Genomic DNA, 18,091 nt, shown 5'->3' with positions numbered 1-18,091 from the left:
CCATCCACCCATCCATCCATCCATCCATCCATCCATCCATCCATCCATCCATCCATCCATCCATCCATCCAGTATGAGCATGTTTGCCAGAACTGCATCAGGGATAGGGATGTAATAATAGTGTGATGCTCAATGTTACTCATCAACTTGATGGAATCTAGAATCACCTGTGAGACTGTCCTCTGAGCATACCTGTGGTTGATTATCTTGAACATGTTAACTGGGTTGGAACAACTCATCCACTGTGGTAGCCACCATTTCCTGGCCAGGACTGCCTAAATGGAAAGGGGGAGCTGAGAAGCAGGTTGCGTTCATCATCTTTGCTTGCTTCCTGATTGTGAATATAAAGAACAGAAGTTTCAGGCTCCTACTGCCTTTATTTCCCCACCATGATGGGCTGCATCCTTGAACCATGAGCTGGAATAAGCCCTTTCTCCCTTAGGTTGTTTGTCAGAGTATTTTATTACATCAGAAGAACTCAGATAATAAATTAGATACTGTCTATACTTTGGGAAATTTCTCTTCATTCTGCAATGGCATACTTTGCTCACCTATCTAGATTCATCTTTAATGTTATTTCTACCTGAACACCTTTTCTAGTGCACTCAGTTTGGTTCTTTCACTACGATGGCCCAGTGCTTGCTTCATTTTAGTACAGAATTTAACTTCTTCATTCTTCAGCAGACATTCATTATCGATTGTGTGCTAATTTTAATTTTATTCTTAATGTGTGAGGATACCACAGTGAATACAATCAAGAGAAATTAGTTTCTCGGCTTATGTGTTATTTCCCACTGTCCGTCTTTCACCCTCACGAGTACAGGAGTGTGTGAGGGACATTATGAAACACTTCTAGATCTGCAGTGCCGGTCAGGCCCAGGAACATTTCACCTGAAATAGAAAGTTCAAAGGAAACAGATTCCAGAATTTAAATGCCTAGATTTGTCCCGTGTGTTTTATATAAACACATAAATCATACCCGTGTATGTACACATTGCTTGGGGCTTAACATTTAAAAGTGCTATTGTCTCTAATAGTTGGAAAGTAGTTGAGAGTTTTCAGAATACAGGAATAGATAAATACTGTTGAAATTGAAACTTTCCGTTGTATTTTCCTCCTTGCTGACAGTGAATGTCCGTGATTAGTTATGCACCTTTTATACGAAGGAAGAGACTGAGATTAATTAAAGGAGATGGCACTGGGAAAAAGTAGGGGATTTGTAGCCATCAAATTCATATGTGTAGAGAGCTTACGGACAGCAAGGTCCTGGTGGCAAAGAAGCTGGTTGTTGACTCCTCATTCTAAATGTCTTGAGGTCTGGTTGGGGGCATTTTAGGCACTGAACATTGGGTAAGTCTATGACCTCTGTCTGTCCTTTGTGGCTCCGTGGTGAGGTGCACACAGAGTGACACGGAGTGGCTCTTCTCTCTTTCAGTTGGTGAGTTTGTGAGCGACGCTCTTCTGGTTCCCGACAAGTGCAAGTTCCTACACCAGGAGCGGATGGACGTTTGTGAGACCCATCTACACTGGCACACCGTCGCCAAAGAGGTACTCGCCCGTGACTGCCTTCCTATAGAGAGATCTTGGGGGCATACAGACACCTTTTAGGAGCTGTTCAAGGCAGCGAGTTCTCTATAGCAGCCACATTCAAGTGACTAAAGTGTTTACTCTCTAGCGTAGTTTTGTTTGTAAGGCCACCGAAAAGGAACTCCAGAGAGCTGCTGTGTCCCTTGTCCCTGCACACAGTTGGCCCCTCTGTCCTCAAACAGTTCTAGTGATCAAAACAAGTGCCAGTTAGTTATGTTTAGGCCACATCATACAAATGAACATAAAACTGTCATCTTCAGTAGGTATAATTTTAAGATGGACATCATTTTCCATTTATTTTCTGTTGTTTTGTTGTTTTTCCATGTGGTTTCTGTAATTTAGTTAGCTATTTGTGACTTTTGTGGTAGAACAAAGAAGCCGCATGTCCAACACCACATCAAAGTTCACATTTTAAAGTTATATCCTCCAGGTTTGCCTCCACCAAGCTACCTCGCCACCTTCCTCTTCACAGTGGATGACTCTGTGGCAACATGTTTAGCCCATTGCTAACCCCTGCTTTTGGCTAAATCGATGAAAGATTAAAGGCAATAGAAAGCAGTGGCACCTTATGGAATTATCACCCTCAAAACTGCACTTCCTTTTAATATAATTATAATGTTTTTTTTCCCCTCAGTGGTTGTGCCAGCATGGTGGCGTGAGTGTTCTAGAACTAGGGTCTGAGGAGTTCACCACTAGGGTCAGTTTTGCATCCCTGTTTCTTCCTAGGAAGGCTGGACATTTTATCCCAGATGTGGTGGCTCTAGGGGGTGCCACCACTGGCCCAGAGGAGTCAGAGACCAGCAGTGTGCTAGCTACCCTACAGTTAACAGGGCAGGCTCCAACCCCACAACCCTTCTTTTCTTTTTCTCTACCAGGGATTGAATCCAATGTCTTGTCCATGCTGAGCTGTAATCCCTCTCTGAGCTGTCTTCCAGGCCTTGTTTCTACTTTCTATTTTGTCATACAAAGTAGAGTCTTGCTAAGTGACTCAGTTTGGCCTCTAACTCACCCTATAGTTCAGCAAAGCTTTGAACTTTCCAAGTAGCCAGAATTACAGGTCTTTACCACCAGGTCTGGCTCCCCAGAAAACTATTTGGTCCAGAATGTCAAATCTGTTGAGCTTCAAGAATGAAAGAAACAATAAAAAGATTTTACATTATTTTTGCTTTTCATAAAATAGTGTGCTCTGACTCACCATAAAACAAACTTTCTTTGCATAAAAATGATTTCGAAAGTGGAAGAGCCAGCTGAGCTTAAAGCAGACCACTTAATTTGAAATCCAGCTTCCCAATTAATAAGCCCCTTTGCATTTTTTCCTGAGTCTTCAAAGAAAAAAAATGCTTTGTTACTAAGAAACAACAGACTGCTGACTCCTGTGAGGTTAAAATACATTTATAATATTTTACACTTTCCCTAAGCATGTTAAATTATTAATCTTTTCTCTGTCACTGGGAGAGAGTTTCTCAGTTTTCTCTTAGCGTAGATTTGTGCAAAATTAACAGATCCCAGAGAATCAAAAAGATACCGAGGAGGAAATCCCTCGGTGTTGTGAGTTCTGATGTCTTCGTGGTTGTGGAGGACACTTGCTTCCCTTGTGGGACTCTGGGAAATGAGCCAAGAAACAGATTATCCAGACTAAGGTGGAGCTGAGTGGAAGCAATCTGCATCCGGGGTGGAGGTGGGAACGGGTAGGGAATGGAGAAGACACCTTCAGCTCCAGAGAAGTCATCCTAGCCCAAGGCCCTGCTGTGTTCCTATGTCAGCCTTCTGGATCAGTTCTCTTCAACCTTTATTTTGTAAACATCAAAATCATTTTAAAAGATTCTTAGATATATTTATTTTATGTGCATGAGTGTTTTATATGCATCAGGTATGTGCCTGGTGCCCAGAGGCCACAGAGTCAGTAGAGGCTATTAGATCTCTTGTGCCTGGAGGTAAGGATGGTTGTGAACCATCGTTTGGGTTCTGGGGATCGAACAGGGCTCCACTGCAAGAGCAACAAGCCTAACCACTAAGCCACCTCTTCAGCCCAAATATCAAGATGACAATATAAAGATAGAGCACCAAGCAGCGCATGCTGAAGACCGGGTTGGAAATGAATTCAGACAGCAGGTCGCCCTTGCCTTGTGAAACCCGTTCTGAATATGTCTGGACGTGCTGATTGTCCCGGCTGGGGCTGTGGTGTGCACATCTCTGGACCCTCACTGTCTCCTCCTCCCCTTCGTTAGACGTGCAGCGAGAAGAGCACCAACTTGCATGACTATGGCATGCTGCTGCCCTGCGGCATCGACAAGTTCCGGGGCGTGGAGTTCGTTTGCTGCCCGTTGGCTGAGGAAAGCGACAACGTGGACTCCGCTGACGCAGAGGAAGACGACTCTGACGTCTGGTGGGGTGGAGCAGACACTGACTACGCAGATGGCGGGTAAGGTGGCTTTCTCCTGTTACAGTCTTTGGATACTGTGAATGATCTTTCTGTTTCATGCTGAAAAGATCCCTTCTCACATCTGCTGTATTTGCATCTAACCCTGAAGTGATGCAGTGATTATTGCACCATATTTGATGTTAGTGTTATTGATGAATTATCATGAAGTAATTTAACGGCTATATTTTACTGTCAAGAGTACTGATCAAAGCCCACTAACAGCCACTCGCTTGGAGTTCTGCCAGGAAGTTCGTAGGTAGGACATCAGAGCTATGATTTTTGGGCTCTCGGTTGGAAATACTTTTAAGCACTCCTCCAGGGCTTTTGTCAGTCAGGTGTATGTGATGTTTCTAACATTTGACTAATATGAAAGAACTCACATACACCAAGAACCCTGTCTTTTCTATTAGTAAGATGAGGGTTCATTTTAGTACCAGTTGCCCGAGCTTGTCAGGACTTTTATGTCTGTGTTACAGTCCCTTGTGTTCTTTTCTTTTCACTTACCTCCATCCATCTATCTATTTCTGAAACAGGGTAGCAACGACTTTGAGAGCTGTGTAACTCTGACTGGCCTAGACTTGCTGTGTAAAATAAGTTGGCCTAGAACTCACAGAGATCTGCCTCCTGAGAGTTGAAATTAAAGGCTTTCACTACTACACCTGGCACTGAAAAAATTACATTTGATTTATATTTTCATAGAGCCAAGGAAACTGAAAATAGATTTTTCAGATACTTCTTAGTGATAAGAGTTCAAACACTACGTATAAGTGTTGAACAAATTCCAATTGGTATTACTAATAAAAACCAAGAGTCAGATACAGAGATTAATGCTAAAGATCAGAGAAGCATAGTGGCCAGCCACTAGAGAGTTCTTTTTACTGTACTAATGCTCAGACCAAAGGGGAGATCCTGTTTTCAGACTGCATCTCCCAACTGCATCTGTCTTTACCTCAGACTGCACTGAGCTTCTATCTCCTTCTGCCTTATTTTCCTCTCGCTGCCCAGCCATATCACTCTGTCTCCACCTCCCTACTGCCGGGATTAAAGGCGTGTGATCCCAAGTGCTGGCATCACCTTTGTGTGAACTCTGTTTCTCTTTTAGACACAGTCATCTTGTGTAGCCCAGGGTGACCTTGAACTAACAGAGACCCATCTACTTCTGTCTCCCTAGTCCTGGGATTAAAGGTGTGTGCCACCACTCCCCAGCCTCCTTAACTCTACACTCTGATCTTCAGCCAAGCTTTATGTGTTAAAACGTAAACAAAATATCACTATATCTAAGCTTTCTGTTTCCTAGGCAAGAAGTCTTAGGGAAGCAGAATTTGCTTCTAAGATATTTTGCCATTGAGAGTTAGGGGTTCTCCATGATAGATGCCCCCCCCCCAATACCTCTGTTCCATGTGTCACAGTGGAACGGGCATGGGTTCACCTTAGTTATCTCTTTTTCTAGAAATGAGGTGGCCTAGTTCTCACTCGTGAGCTCATTCCTGTCCTTTGTCAGCCACATCTAGATTTGAAAGTTTCAGAGGCTTTGGGAACAAATCCTGTCCCTAGGTCTCTGGCCACAGAGTACCAATACAGTCAGCATTCAAACAGGAAACTGACTGTGGACTGAGAAAACATGTAGCGTGGCATTGAAACCTGGAAACTTCCATCACTGGGGTTAAAAGGTCTAAGATACTAGATATGTATTTGTAAAATGTTGGTGATCTGGTATTGATGTCACATGGCGCTCTCTCTCTCTCTCTCTCTCTCTCTCTCTCTCTCTCTCTCTCTCCCTCTCCCTCTCCCCCCTCCCCCGTGTGTGTGTGTGTATAAGTACAGTCTAGAGGTCAATATTGGACTTATTCCTCAAATATCCTCCACCTTATTTTTTTAGGCTTGTATACTGGGGAACCAAACTCGGGCTCTCATGAGTGTGTGGCAAGCGCTTCACTCCAGCCCCAAGGGGTACTTTTAAATTTTAAAATGATTATTTTTACTTTCTTGAGAGCTACCAGCCTTTGCCAAGCTTCTTCCCCGTGTAAGACATTTTTATGTATCTTGTAAATCCTCTTTTTTATTGGATCTGGTTTTCCACGAGCCTTGATCTTTTCATCCTACACCTTTTCTGACACCGTGGCAGCCATCCCTGGTGATATTATAGGAAGCCGCTGAATCTTGCTGCTGGAAATTAATCCAGCCAGATGGCTTTGTGTCCTGACCCAAGTCTCTTGTTTATTCGTGATGGTCACTGAGTAACTGTACCTTCTTGATATCCATCTCTGGTTCTGTGACTCCTTTCTGTTCTCACAGCAAACACCAAACTATGAGATGTTTGTTTTTCTCCTTCGAATGTACTGTTTGAATCCTAGTAGACTCCTGGAAAAGTTATACAGTATGTTATCCAGACCAGAGAGAGCACTCAGACCTCAGTCATGACTTGAAGGGGACAGGCACACTGGGTCACATGGTCACCCTGTCATCACCATCCACTTGAAATGCTGGCTGTCTCCTCCCTAGTCATCATTATTTGTGTTCTCTTTCAGGTCCCCACCTCCCTCATCCCTTAGAAACAATGCATCTTTAGTGCTTCCAACTATTACTGTGATCTTACATCTGAAATACTCACCAGCAGCAAGTTGCAATCCATTGTCCTCCCTCCTTCCCTCCTACCATCCCTCCCTCTCTTCCTCCCTCCCTCCCTTCCTTCCCCCCACTCTGGTCTTCCTAATCAGAACAGATTGAGCAGATAACCATTTATATATACTCCATACATCCTAGTCTTACTGATACCTTCACATTTTCTAAGCATACTTTGGTCAATCCTCAAGACCAGGGAAGACTATAATTCTTGTAATTGCTTCTCAGTTTCCCAAGCTATCAAGTCGTGTAACTGTAGTCATTTCCATTTCTTATTCATGCTGTAACATCAGCTGAGACCTTCATGTTTCTAGCAGATGTACCTAATTCTCCCAATTTGGGGCCAGGTCATCTTCCACATGACAGTCCATCCAAGCCAACCCCACCCACCTTGGTCCCTAACGTCACCTTTTTTTTTCCCTGTACTGTTGACACTTTCATAGCGAACCACTGTGGATTTCTACAACAAGGTACCTGGTTTTGGTTGACACTCAGTGTGTGTTAATTAAGCAGATGAGTAAGTCCCCACTGCTGCCTAAATATCTCCTGTACCTTCTCCTAGCCTTGTCCCTGTCTCTGCCCTTTTAATTGTATTCTGCCTAGATTCCTGATCCCGGCCTCCTTCCTTCTCTTGACCTTTTAGTCTCGGTGGCTCTGATTTCTTTGCCGATAAACCTGCTATTTCTTGAACCGTGATTCTTGATTCAGTTCCTCCTTTCAACCCTAGTATATTGGGAACACAGCAATAACTAGCAATTTGGTACTGCACCATCCTTCTGGACTGGCCAGTTGTTTTTCCATTTTGTGTTATTGGGTCTTTGTTATCATAATTGGAGAGAGTTCATGAATGATGATATTTCTTTCAATGCCCAAATAAGAAAATGTTTAACACATATGATAATACAGATTAAGATCCATCATGTGTTGTGGATGTCTGAAATGTTGCAGTGGGCTTGTATGATCGCTACAAAATAAAACTAGTTTTTCTCAATTTTATTTTTCTCCAAGAAAGAGTAAAAGTCCGAGGTGCTATTTCTTCTTACAGTTAGTTAGAACTGCTCAGAAAGAAACTCAGAAGCTAAAATGTCCCCAGTGATGGGACTCCAAGTGTTAACAACCCTCCCTACTTCCTGGGAGCCTGTATTTATGTGACTTGGCATGTGGAAACACCTGGCATAATTTTGTACACATTAGATACTCAGCAAATATTTGAGTAGAAGTGGAGTGGCCTTGACATCAAATATATACACGGTTGTAGTCATAATAGTCAAAGGTCAGTCTATATATTCAAACTAATTGGTTAAAAAACCAAACGGAGGAGCATCATTTTAGATAGGAAATAATTACAAGAAATTGCATCAGAAATCTCTAAAGCAAGAAATGGTATTGGAAGAATTCTGAGACCAAAGACAACTAAATGGTGTCTCAGTGACCTTTAATGTGGTGCCTACACAAATATCTTATTACTTCAGAAAGTGAGATAAAATTGTAGTTACAAATGAAAAAAAAAACTACTCTTCTAGGCCCTTGGATAAAAGTCAATCTGTGTTTGTTTTGTGTTATGTGTTTGGCAGTACCAATCATTGTACCTAAGGCTTTATACTTGGCAAAGAACACTTTACCACTGAAATACAGCATTTGCCCTTTTTGCTGTTACGTGTTTCTAATTTCCTTTTGAGACAGAGTTTCCCTTTGTAGGTTGGGTAAGCCTTTAGCTTTCTGTCCTCTTGCATCAGCTTCCGGGTCACCTAGGATTATAGGGATGTGCCACCACACTGGCCCCTAATGTCCGTTCTCAGACTTTTTCATTTGAATCAGTCAGTCCTTTTTGCCTCTAATTGCCAAGTTGAAGCTCTTTAAGAAAAGAAGAAAGAGAAGGAGGAGGAGAAGAAAGGAAGGAAGACAGGAAGACGAAAGAAAGAAAGAAAGAAAGAAAGAAAGAAAGAAAGAAAGAAAGAAAGAAAGAAAGAAGAAAAGCTGAGGCAAATATCTCATATTCATAAGACTACCAGGTGTTAGCAAGCATTCTGTCTGTGATTTAAGAAACGAATAGACAGTTAAGAGCAGTAACTCCCAACAGGAAATGATTTCCCCCAAGGGGCCTTTGGAAATACTGACAGTCAGTTTTCATTGTCACAGATGATGAGAGTGAGTTAGGAATGTCACTTTCATCAGGGTGGGCTAGAGATGAGGATGCTGCCAAACATCCCACGGTCTGTAAGACAGCCCTAAGATAACGTGGACTGTGCTGGTGTTACAGAATCCCAGTTGTGGGGCTGGAGAGATGCTCAAAGGCTGAGAGCACTGGTTGCTCTTGCAGAGGACCTAGGTTTAGTACCCAGCACCCACATGCTGGCAAACAACCATCTGTCACTCCAGTTTCAGGGGATCTCCCACCCTCTTCTTGCCTCCATGAGCGCTACATGCACCTGCTGCACAGACATACATTCAAGCAAAACACCTGTATACATAAAATAAAGATATATAGCTCTAAATTTTAAGGAAGCAGTGTAGTGATAAGGTGAGTAGGCCTGCTTTTCGTCCCACCCAGCTCACGCACGGCTAGCTTAGCTCCGGGAAATAATAACACAGAAACTGTATTCATTTAAACACTGTCTGGCCCATTTTTCTTGGCTAACTCTCACATCTTAATTAACCCATTTCTAATAATCTGTATATCACCACGTGACTGTGGCTTACCGGGATGAGTCTAACCTCCTCCGTCTCGGAGAGGAGAGCCATGGCGTCTGCCTCATTGCCTTCAACCCAGCATCCTGTTCTGTATACTCTGCCTACCTACCATATATCTTCTCCCTTGTATCAATGGAGTTAAAATTCTTAAAATAATCTTGCTCGATTTCTGCCTGGCATTTTAAGAAAATGCTACTGAACGCTCAAGGGAGAAGAAAACACTAGTGATGTTGTTAGATGGACACCAAGTAAATCACACAAAAGATAAATTAAAGCCTTAAATCTCTGTCAGTGGATGAGTCAAGAAAAAATGGACTTGAAGAAACAGCACGTGGCTTTGAGAAGCAACTGTCACAGGGTTGGCTTGGCAGCTTCGAGCGCTGCTGGGCTGTCTGGCTCTTGTTGAATAAAGAAACCAATTTGAAAATGATGAATAGGAGAATAGCCGAGACTTGTGCCTGTCCCTTGAGGACACTGGCTGCCACTACCAAGGTCTTATTAGAAATGCTGACTTTCTGTATTTAATAGACTTGGACCGCATAGACGTCAAGAAGAAAAACAAATTGCTTTAATAGCCCTAAGCAGATTACATCCATGAGGCCAAGCCAGTGGGGTTTGTTTTGGTTTCTGAGCAGGTGATGGCAGAAAAGAGCGCCTTTGCTGGGCGTGACTTGGCTGCTGCTACCTGAGGTGCCTCTGGCAGGGGACAGGGCTTACTGAGCCCTGGCTCTCACTGCCCAGTAATAGGAAATCATCAAATGACACCCACCACACAGCTGTAAGTATTATTTGAAGGACTGGGTTATTCATGGATGGAGATTTTTAAGACAGTGAGCCATGCTCAGATAATCAGGCAAGAGTAAGAGTATACAGATCCTTACTATTTTGGCTGGATTCAAGGTACTAGTACCTATAAGTACTAATCTCTCTCTCTCTCTCTCTCTCTCTCTCTCTCTCTCTCTCTCTCTCTCTCTCTCTGTCTTTCAAGATATCATTTCTTTGTGTAGTCTCGGCTGTCTGTAGATCAGGCTCCTCAAACTCACAAATCCTCCTGCCTCTGCTTCCTGAGTGTTGGCACAAAAGGTGCTCATCTCTACTGCCCAACATTCTAATTTCTTGTTGAAATTGGCATCAAGTTTCAATAATGTCCTCTTTAGTCTAAAACCCCTTGTTCATATGGAATTTATCACTGTATCATGTAAAAGTCATTTTTAAAATTTGATTTTCATATTAAATTGTCATGTCCAAAGATGTTTGTCATCACAGAACTATGTGGCATGAGGTAGTGTCGCTAACCTTCCATAAGAAACTCAGCAAAGTGTAAACCCCTGTTTTTCTGTAGAAGGAAGTCAGTCATTAAGAAAATAACCTAGGTAGGTTTGAAACCGTATCCTATCTCTCACCACGTTTATGAGGTAACATTTCCTGTGGACCAGGATTTAAATGTGAAATTAAAGATGATGAATTTGCCCTGTTAGCTGAAGCCAGGACTTACGTGAGTTCAAGTAGCTGAGGACAGAGAACTCCAGTTAGCAAGCAAAATGGTCTGCTTCTCACAGTAGAAGACTCTGAGATAGGGACCCACAAGTAGTCCAATTGTAGAGAATAGGAGACTGGAGTGTGCAGCCCTCAATTACCTCTGTGTCACAGGCACAGGGATCATCACAGAAAGTGTAAGAGCTCAAGGTTGCAAACAGCTATTATCAAAAAAAAAAAATTAAAGGGGGTTCAGTTTAGTTTTGTTTGATATGATAGCTGCACCCGTGAGCCCATACCAGCTATGATGACAAGCACAAGACCTGCGTAAGACCAAGCCAGTCAAAACTCTAATGTGGCCAGTGAAGGGGCTCAGGAAACCTCACCCCTAGTTGAGGAGCTATTAGCAGTTGATGGGTTCATGGGGAGGATGTGTCAGATCTCTTCAGGGGTGTTGTCTAGGGTAGGCTGTCCATGAAGCAGTGGTTGGTTTTGTGCCTAGGCACATATCAGCAGCCCCACACCAATAGACTGCCTGGTTAAAGTATAAATAATGAGTACATGAAATTGGGAGGTAGCTGTGGAGCTGGGGAGACATGAGAGGAAGTGAAGGGGTGAGATGGGATGAATGTCATCAAACAATGTTGTAAACATGGATGAAATTCTCAAAGGTTAAATTAAAAAATACATTTCAAAAACCACACTTGAACCTGGCTTGTCCAGTTGAGCCTGTTTACTCTGACATGGGAAATGTTAGAAAATATGCATCACGGTGTTTGCTTTTTGCTCTCCTGACTAGTGAAGGAACCCATATATAATGTTCAGGCTGGATATAGAAGAGCGGCAAAGCACTGTGGGGCTGGGAATGTCCTAGACTGAGCTATCAACCAACCCCACCTCACGCTGTCATATACAAAAGCACTCCTTAGGGCTCGGTGCCAGTGTTCCACCTCTGCTAGATAATCATGGTTATTATAGCATGTATTCTTTTCAGTTGAATATTATATAATACAGCTATTATAACTGATAGTGATCGATAAAGACATCTTAGGCCTTTTTTTATTAGATGGGATTGAGAACATTTTAAAGTAGCTGTTGGGAGTAAGCAAGTAATGGTATCCTTGGTTATATGCCTGTTTTATGTTTTAAATATGCAAGAATTATTTTAAATATGCAAAAATGTAGAATATATGATTCCTCATGACTGGTAATTAATCTGTTAGTGTGTAGTTGACATTGATTCTCTTGGATATTTTAAATAGAGACTTAATGGCTGTTGAAACTTTCAATTGCCACATTTCAAAACCTTTCGTTTTAGATCTCAGTTATGCCTTTTAGAAATACAGAAGAATTATAAGTAAGAGAAGATTAAGCTTTTAATCTTCTGCCCCCTGGAATATGCTGTTCATTTGCTTCCCATTGTATAACTTTTGATATGCTAAGCAGCCTCCAGCAGGATTTTATAGCTACAGTTATCGGAAAAACTGGAGCCAAGGAGCTGTACAAATAGTGGTAGTGAAGTGCTTTGGCTTTATAAAAATGTGTCTACAAGGTATTCCAGGACAGCGGCATCTCACTGACATGGCATTTCTAGGTACTTAGCCCCGCAGACTCCAGCCTCATGTAAAGCCCATGCAGATGCTGGAACTCCCTTAGCAACACGGAACTTAGAGCTTGTGTAACAGGGTAGCCTAACTTCCTTCTCAACAGCATCTTTTCTAAGCAATGCCATGGGAAATTGACTCTATGAGCATCTCAAATACACATTCATGACATCTGTAGGCTTCGATTTGACCCTTAAATTGAATGTTTTTGCTCTGTCATCAGCATGAGTGACAGGTATTTCTCAGACTCTTTATTTTTCTATTAAGAACCAGTACCTGCACAGACAGGCCTGGACATGTGTGGGCTCAGGAACACAAACATTCGTAGCAGCTTCTCATCACAGACCACCTGAAGCTTGAAAGACAGTTGAAATCCTCTGTTTCTTAGAAATCCCTTTCCATGTGTGACTTGCCTAACCTTATCTTTTCCTGCCTGCTTTTCTTGTGCACTCTTTACTCAAGACTTTGGGGTCTTTCTGTTTCTTGGTTTATAGCTATGACCACCACTGTTTGTTTTAAATTGTCCATTGAGTTTCTGTTCCCTGGTCACCTTTTTTTGACTACTGTAAATTTTCTTTTCTATCTCTTTCTTTCTTGTCTTAACTTTGAATATCAGTTAAGTCCAATCATTCAAGACTTACCTCTCCAGCCCAGGCTACCTGATTATTTTATACATCAGTGAACTCTAATGTGCACAGGTGCTGCTCTTGGCTGCCCCTACTTGCCACTAAGGTAACTTCTTGAAGTTACATTTTGGGGTCTCTGCAATGTTCCTTCTGCAAATTCTGCCACGTTTACCTTCACCTACTCTGTCCATCCTTTCCAATACAATCTGGGTACCTTAAAAATAAAGTACCTTAGAAAAATAAACACAACTGTAGTAGCCTTCTATAATGTCCCCTGCCATTAGCTTTCTCCTATACATTCATGCTATACATCCACCACACAAACTTGAAGCTTATATCCTCTATGGGACAGCAGCAGTGTGGAGCATACGTGTACGTAAGCCTGGCATAGAACTCTCCAAGATGCACTGGTAGCTTTCCAGCGTACTAAGAAACTGACATTCAGGGAGAATACATTGAAGCCTTGCTTGGAGTGATGAAGGTGACGATGAGGGATACCAGTCATAGGGCTTCATAGAACCTATGATTGTGTGTGTGTGTGTGTGTGTGTATGTGTGTGTGTGTGTGTGTGTGTGTGTCTGTTGTGTGTATGCAGGTGCATGCATATGCATGTGGAAGCTGGAGAACAATCTCTGCTGTCGTTGCTCAAGTGCTCTCCACCTTGTTTTTCATCTCCCACTGGCTTAGAGCTCTCCAATAAGCTAAGCTGCACAGTCAGTGAGCCCCAGAGATCCTCTTTTTTTCCTTTTTTGTTTTTATTGAGCTATGTATTTTTCTCCGCTCCCTTCCCTTCCTCCCTGCTCCACTTGTGCCCTCTCCCATGATCCTCATGTTCTCAATTTACTCAGGAGATCTTGGTTTTTTCCTACTTGCCATGTAGATTAGACCCATGTGTGTCTCTCTTAGGGTCCTCTTTGTCGTCTAGGTTCCCAGAGATCCTCTTATCTCAGCCTTCCAACTCTGGGATTACAAGTCTGGACCACCATTCTCAGTATATATGCGTGAGTGCATGCATGTATGCATACGTACATACATACATAAAACAAACATACATAAAAAAGAGCTCTCTAGGGGCTTGGCTGCTTTGCTTTTCTGATCTTCACGTTGAACCCCAATATCTGCTTTTTGGGTTTTTATTATTCATGCTACACATGTATATATATTATGAGAGGGAGGGGGGAGAGAAGGCGGTTTCTGGGGGTTACGTTCAGGTTCTTATGTTTGTAGGGCAGCCCCTTTACTTACTGCTATCCCCAGCACACTGGTCTGTGTTCTTTCCATGTTTTCACATTGACCAGTTCCTTCACCCAGTTATCACCCCAGGCTTCTCCACACCCTACTGACTCAGTATCACGGGAGCCCGTTTAGAAAGCTCTTGCAGCCTGGAACAGACACATCTCCCTGCCTAAGATACCATTCCCCTCACCCAAGGAGCATGGACAGTTTATTTCTGTCTTGGATATCAGCTCCTTTTCTTTCCCTACAAAAATGGAACCAATCAACCCCTTTAGAAGAAGCCATTTTGACTATTTCAGTCTTGGCATCCTGTCTTCTGTGTCCTGACACTGACCTCACGTTTTGGCGTTTGATTTGCTCCTTGTCTCTTTCTTCTCCAATGGAATATGCACTGTGAGGAGGGGGAGCTTGCTCTCCTCGTCCCTTTGGGGACCTCATATCTGAAGTCCTAACAAATAGTATCCGCCCATATTCTTATGTTCTCCATTACCTATGGTGTTGGCTTCCATGCGCTAAAACCATTAGCTAGAACTTTCTAAAAATAAGCTTCGTAGACTCTTCAGCTGCATGCTGTTTTGAGTAGCATGATGACATTTTGTGCCATCTGCTCCTTTCCGCTCAGGACATGGTCCACACTGTGTGTGTTACCTGCCTGTTAGTAGCCGTCTCAGCTAGCACATTGAAAGCTCTGATATTAGAGTGATTTTTTTAAAGTATTTTGCTTAATAATGGTTGTAAAGGATAGACCTGATGCTGACAGCTTCGTTTTGTTTTGTTTTGCTTTGTTTGTTTTGTTTTGTTTGGGTCAAGAGAATCCATAAAACATCAGCTCACATCGAGTAGCATACTGAGAGCAAGGGACCAGATTCAGTCACTTTTATTATAAAGCACTCTTCTAATTGCTTTATTGTAGTTATTGTTAATTTCTTGCTATGTCTGATTTATAGAAGTAAGCTTTACAATAGGCGTGTATGAAGGGGGTTAACATCTCACAATCCGTATGGAGTTCAGCACTGTCTACAGTCTCAGGTACTCTCTGGGGGCCTCGAGACATCTCCTCACACACAGTACTGTTTAAAATCATGTTCCCATTTAAACTCTTGAGTAGAATCTAGATAACAACATCTCGGAATTTCTCTCCTACATCTCTCATTGGCGCCAGTCTTGAAATACACTTGTGGGGTGATCAGGGAAGGAAGCAAGAGCTGTAGGATTGGACTTTGGAAAACTAGTTAGTGTTTCTGCTCTAGGTGATAATGAAAGTGGGCCCTGTTAACAATACACAAAGTGAATGGCCATCTGGTCCATTATCTGTGGTGTTTCAGGAATTGTAACACTCTGGCTTTTTTTTTAATTTATATTATTTTTTGGTACAGTGCTGTTTATTTAAGGGTCATAAGAAGGTGATTTCTTATAGACTGTAGTCCAAATTTCTGGCCCATTATTCCTAGCTGTCTGTTGGATTTCTTCCAACAGTATCTCTCAGCCTTTCAAATCCATCATGATCAAAGCTGAGCCCGTTAACTTCTGCTTCTTACCACCCGTTCTTCCTGCTACATCCTGTTGCCATTAGTAACCATCTCTACCCCATGTCTCCATCTTGAAGCATCAGATTCATCTTCCCACTATCCCCCTCCATCCAGATGGCCACCAGTTCTGTTATTTTCTGGAACCTCTCAGCCTCCTTGGCTGTGCTTCCCAGGAGCTTTCTCGACATGGCACGTGACACTCAGTCACCTGCCTGGCCTCCACGCTTCTGCCAGCTCATGTGTGTTGATGTATGACCAGCCTTCCACACTTTCACTTTTGTTTGTTAGGACCTGCATCCTTGTGGATTCACATCCAGAGTCTTCAGCCTTTAAAATAGAGTTCTCCCTAGGACAGCCATTGCCTGCCTTCTGCTCTCTGATGATGCTCGTTCCTGCTCTCCATCATACGGAGCTGTTGGCAGTTTCTGCAGGCCCTGCATCTGTTAACCTTTGTCTGCTGTGCCCTTTGCCGGGTGTTCCCCTTCCCTGTAGCCTCCCCTTCATTCACTGCTTCCCAGTTTATTATGAGACTGCTCTTCCGTCTTCGTTGCTCAGACTTTGTCTGTCTCATGTACACACACATACACACACAAACACACACACACTATTAATACAACATTTATGACACTGTTTTATACATGCTTTCTTGTCTATCTCTGTATAACTCTGACCCTGTTGGTCAGGAGTTGCAAACCTGCTAAATATAGTACCCTCCTCATGCTGTATTAGATTTTCTTTCTGTATCGATAAGCCTCAAGGCAAACATTACATATGTGAAACACAAATGATACCTTTATTTGTACTATTTTCAAGATCTAACAGCATTAAAAGTAAAAGTAATTGTATCCTCAATAAACTTAAGCTGTAGCCTCAATAGTAAAAGGTATAGTGCTTAGCTCTTCCTGCTCAGTTTCTGTTTAGGGCATCCCTGAAAGTCATTAGCATTATCATTTAATTGCAAAGAGGCACAGACTGAGAACCAATAGGTATGCCCAGATCTATAATTTTGCACGTCTGTGCATATAGATTAACAACGTTTGATTTATGCATTACACAGTAAGGATGAACAATAACTGATGATAAAATAGAACCATTATGTCAAGTTGCAACAATAAAAGCTATACAAAATGTATAAATTACTTCTCTCAGGAACTTTGCATTAAATATTTTAAGGCCATGGCTGACCAAGAGTAACTGAAGCCATGTCTAATCGGGGGTTGCTGGATAATCGGTGTCATATTCCTTTGTTTTCGAAAGAACAAAGCATTCATGAAAGCAACTGTTGTCAGAGATTGAGCCTAAACCTCAATACGTGGCCACACTGAACACGTCGCCCTTGACTCTCTACATTTGCTGGATTGTTTAAGGAGTGCTGGTGTCCAGTGTTCTGACTCAGTTTTTCAGACACTTCTTGAGAAGATGCTTGTCAGGGCAAGAAACTGGGCTTGTTGGCAAAGGAAAAGCAATTGCAGTAGAAAAGCAATTTTCACATCTAGAACACGCTCTCCTCAGTTTTCTGTCTACCCAAGGCTTTCATGTTACAGTCGTAATGGACTCATTCGTTTTATCTTTAGTATATATACAATTTGAAATACTCCTTTACTCACTGCAAGCCCTCGGAGCCGAAATGCAGTGGAGTGTGTGCTTGGTAAACCCTGCAGAGCCCTGCCGTCGCATTTCCCCTTACTTTTCTGGGGATGAGCCAAGCAGACACATCTGTTCCTCCCTGAGAAGCTGGCTGGAGAGCGTAGGTGTGACAGATACTACAGGTGTTTACACTTTACTGTAAAAGGGGGCGCAGGTCTCTATGGTCACTGCCTCTGTAAAACGATTGTGGTTTTCGTAGAAGCAGGCAGCTTTCCTTTCTCCTTCCCAGGCTCCTCCCAAAGAGAAAGAGATTTCACTAATTTCTTGCATTAAGACAATCCTGGAAGGTTAAGTAACCATTTAGCGCACCATCACCTGCAGCTTTATATTTTTTCTCCTGTGTGTAGACAGTGGTAGTGGGAACTGGGCACATTTTCTGAAATGCCTGTTTCATAGTGTCTTCTCCAGCTGCCTATATTCAAAACTTTTTCATGACTGGGACCAAATACCTGAGAACCAGGGCGGGCTGTCACCCTAAAGTTTGCCCTGAAGGACCCACTTCCTAAAGGCTTCACAGCTTCCCCAAACAGCTCTATCACCTTCTGGGAACCAAGCATTCAAATGCATGAGTTTATGGGGGACACTTCGCACTCAGACCGCAGCACCACTTTGAAAAGTCCAAACGCTCACCCCCAGTGCTCACCCCAGTGT

The 18,091-nt window shown here is 42.7% G+C and overlaps 1 protein-coding gene across 6 annotated transcripts in view; it reads left to right on the top strand.

Moving 5' to 3' along the window:
* The window catches only part of App (amyloid beta precursor protein), a 221,324-nt gene that overhangs the window by 94,972 nt on the left and 108,261 nt on the right, over nt 1-18,091 (top strand). For all 6 annotated transcript variants that reach the window (XM_005345292.3, XM_005345294.3, XM_005345296.3 and 3 more), the window contains exons 4-5: nt 1,436-1,548; nt 3,816-4,009. In XM_005345292.3, coding sequence (XP_005345349.1) covers nt 1,436-1,548; nt 3,816-4,009 — 307 coding nt within the window. The remainder of the gene's footprint in view (nt 1-1,435; nt 1,549-3,815; nt 4,010-18,091) is intronic.

Source organism: Microtus ochrogaster, chromosome 2 (genome assembly GCF_000317375.1).
Source record: "Microtus ochrogaster isolate Prairie Vole_2 chromosome 2, MicOch1.0, whole genome shotgun sequence".
NCBI lineage: Eukaryota > Metazoa > Chordata > Mammalia > Rodentia > Cricetidae > Microtus > Microtus ochrogaster.
Note: the sequence above shows the minus strand (reverse complement) of the source record. Positions and strands in the feature narration are given on the sequence as shown.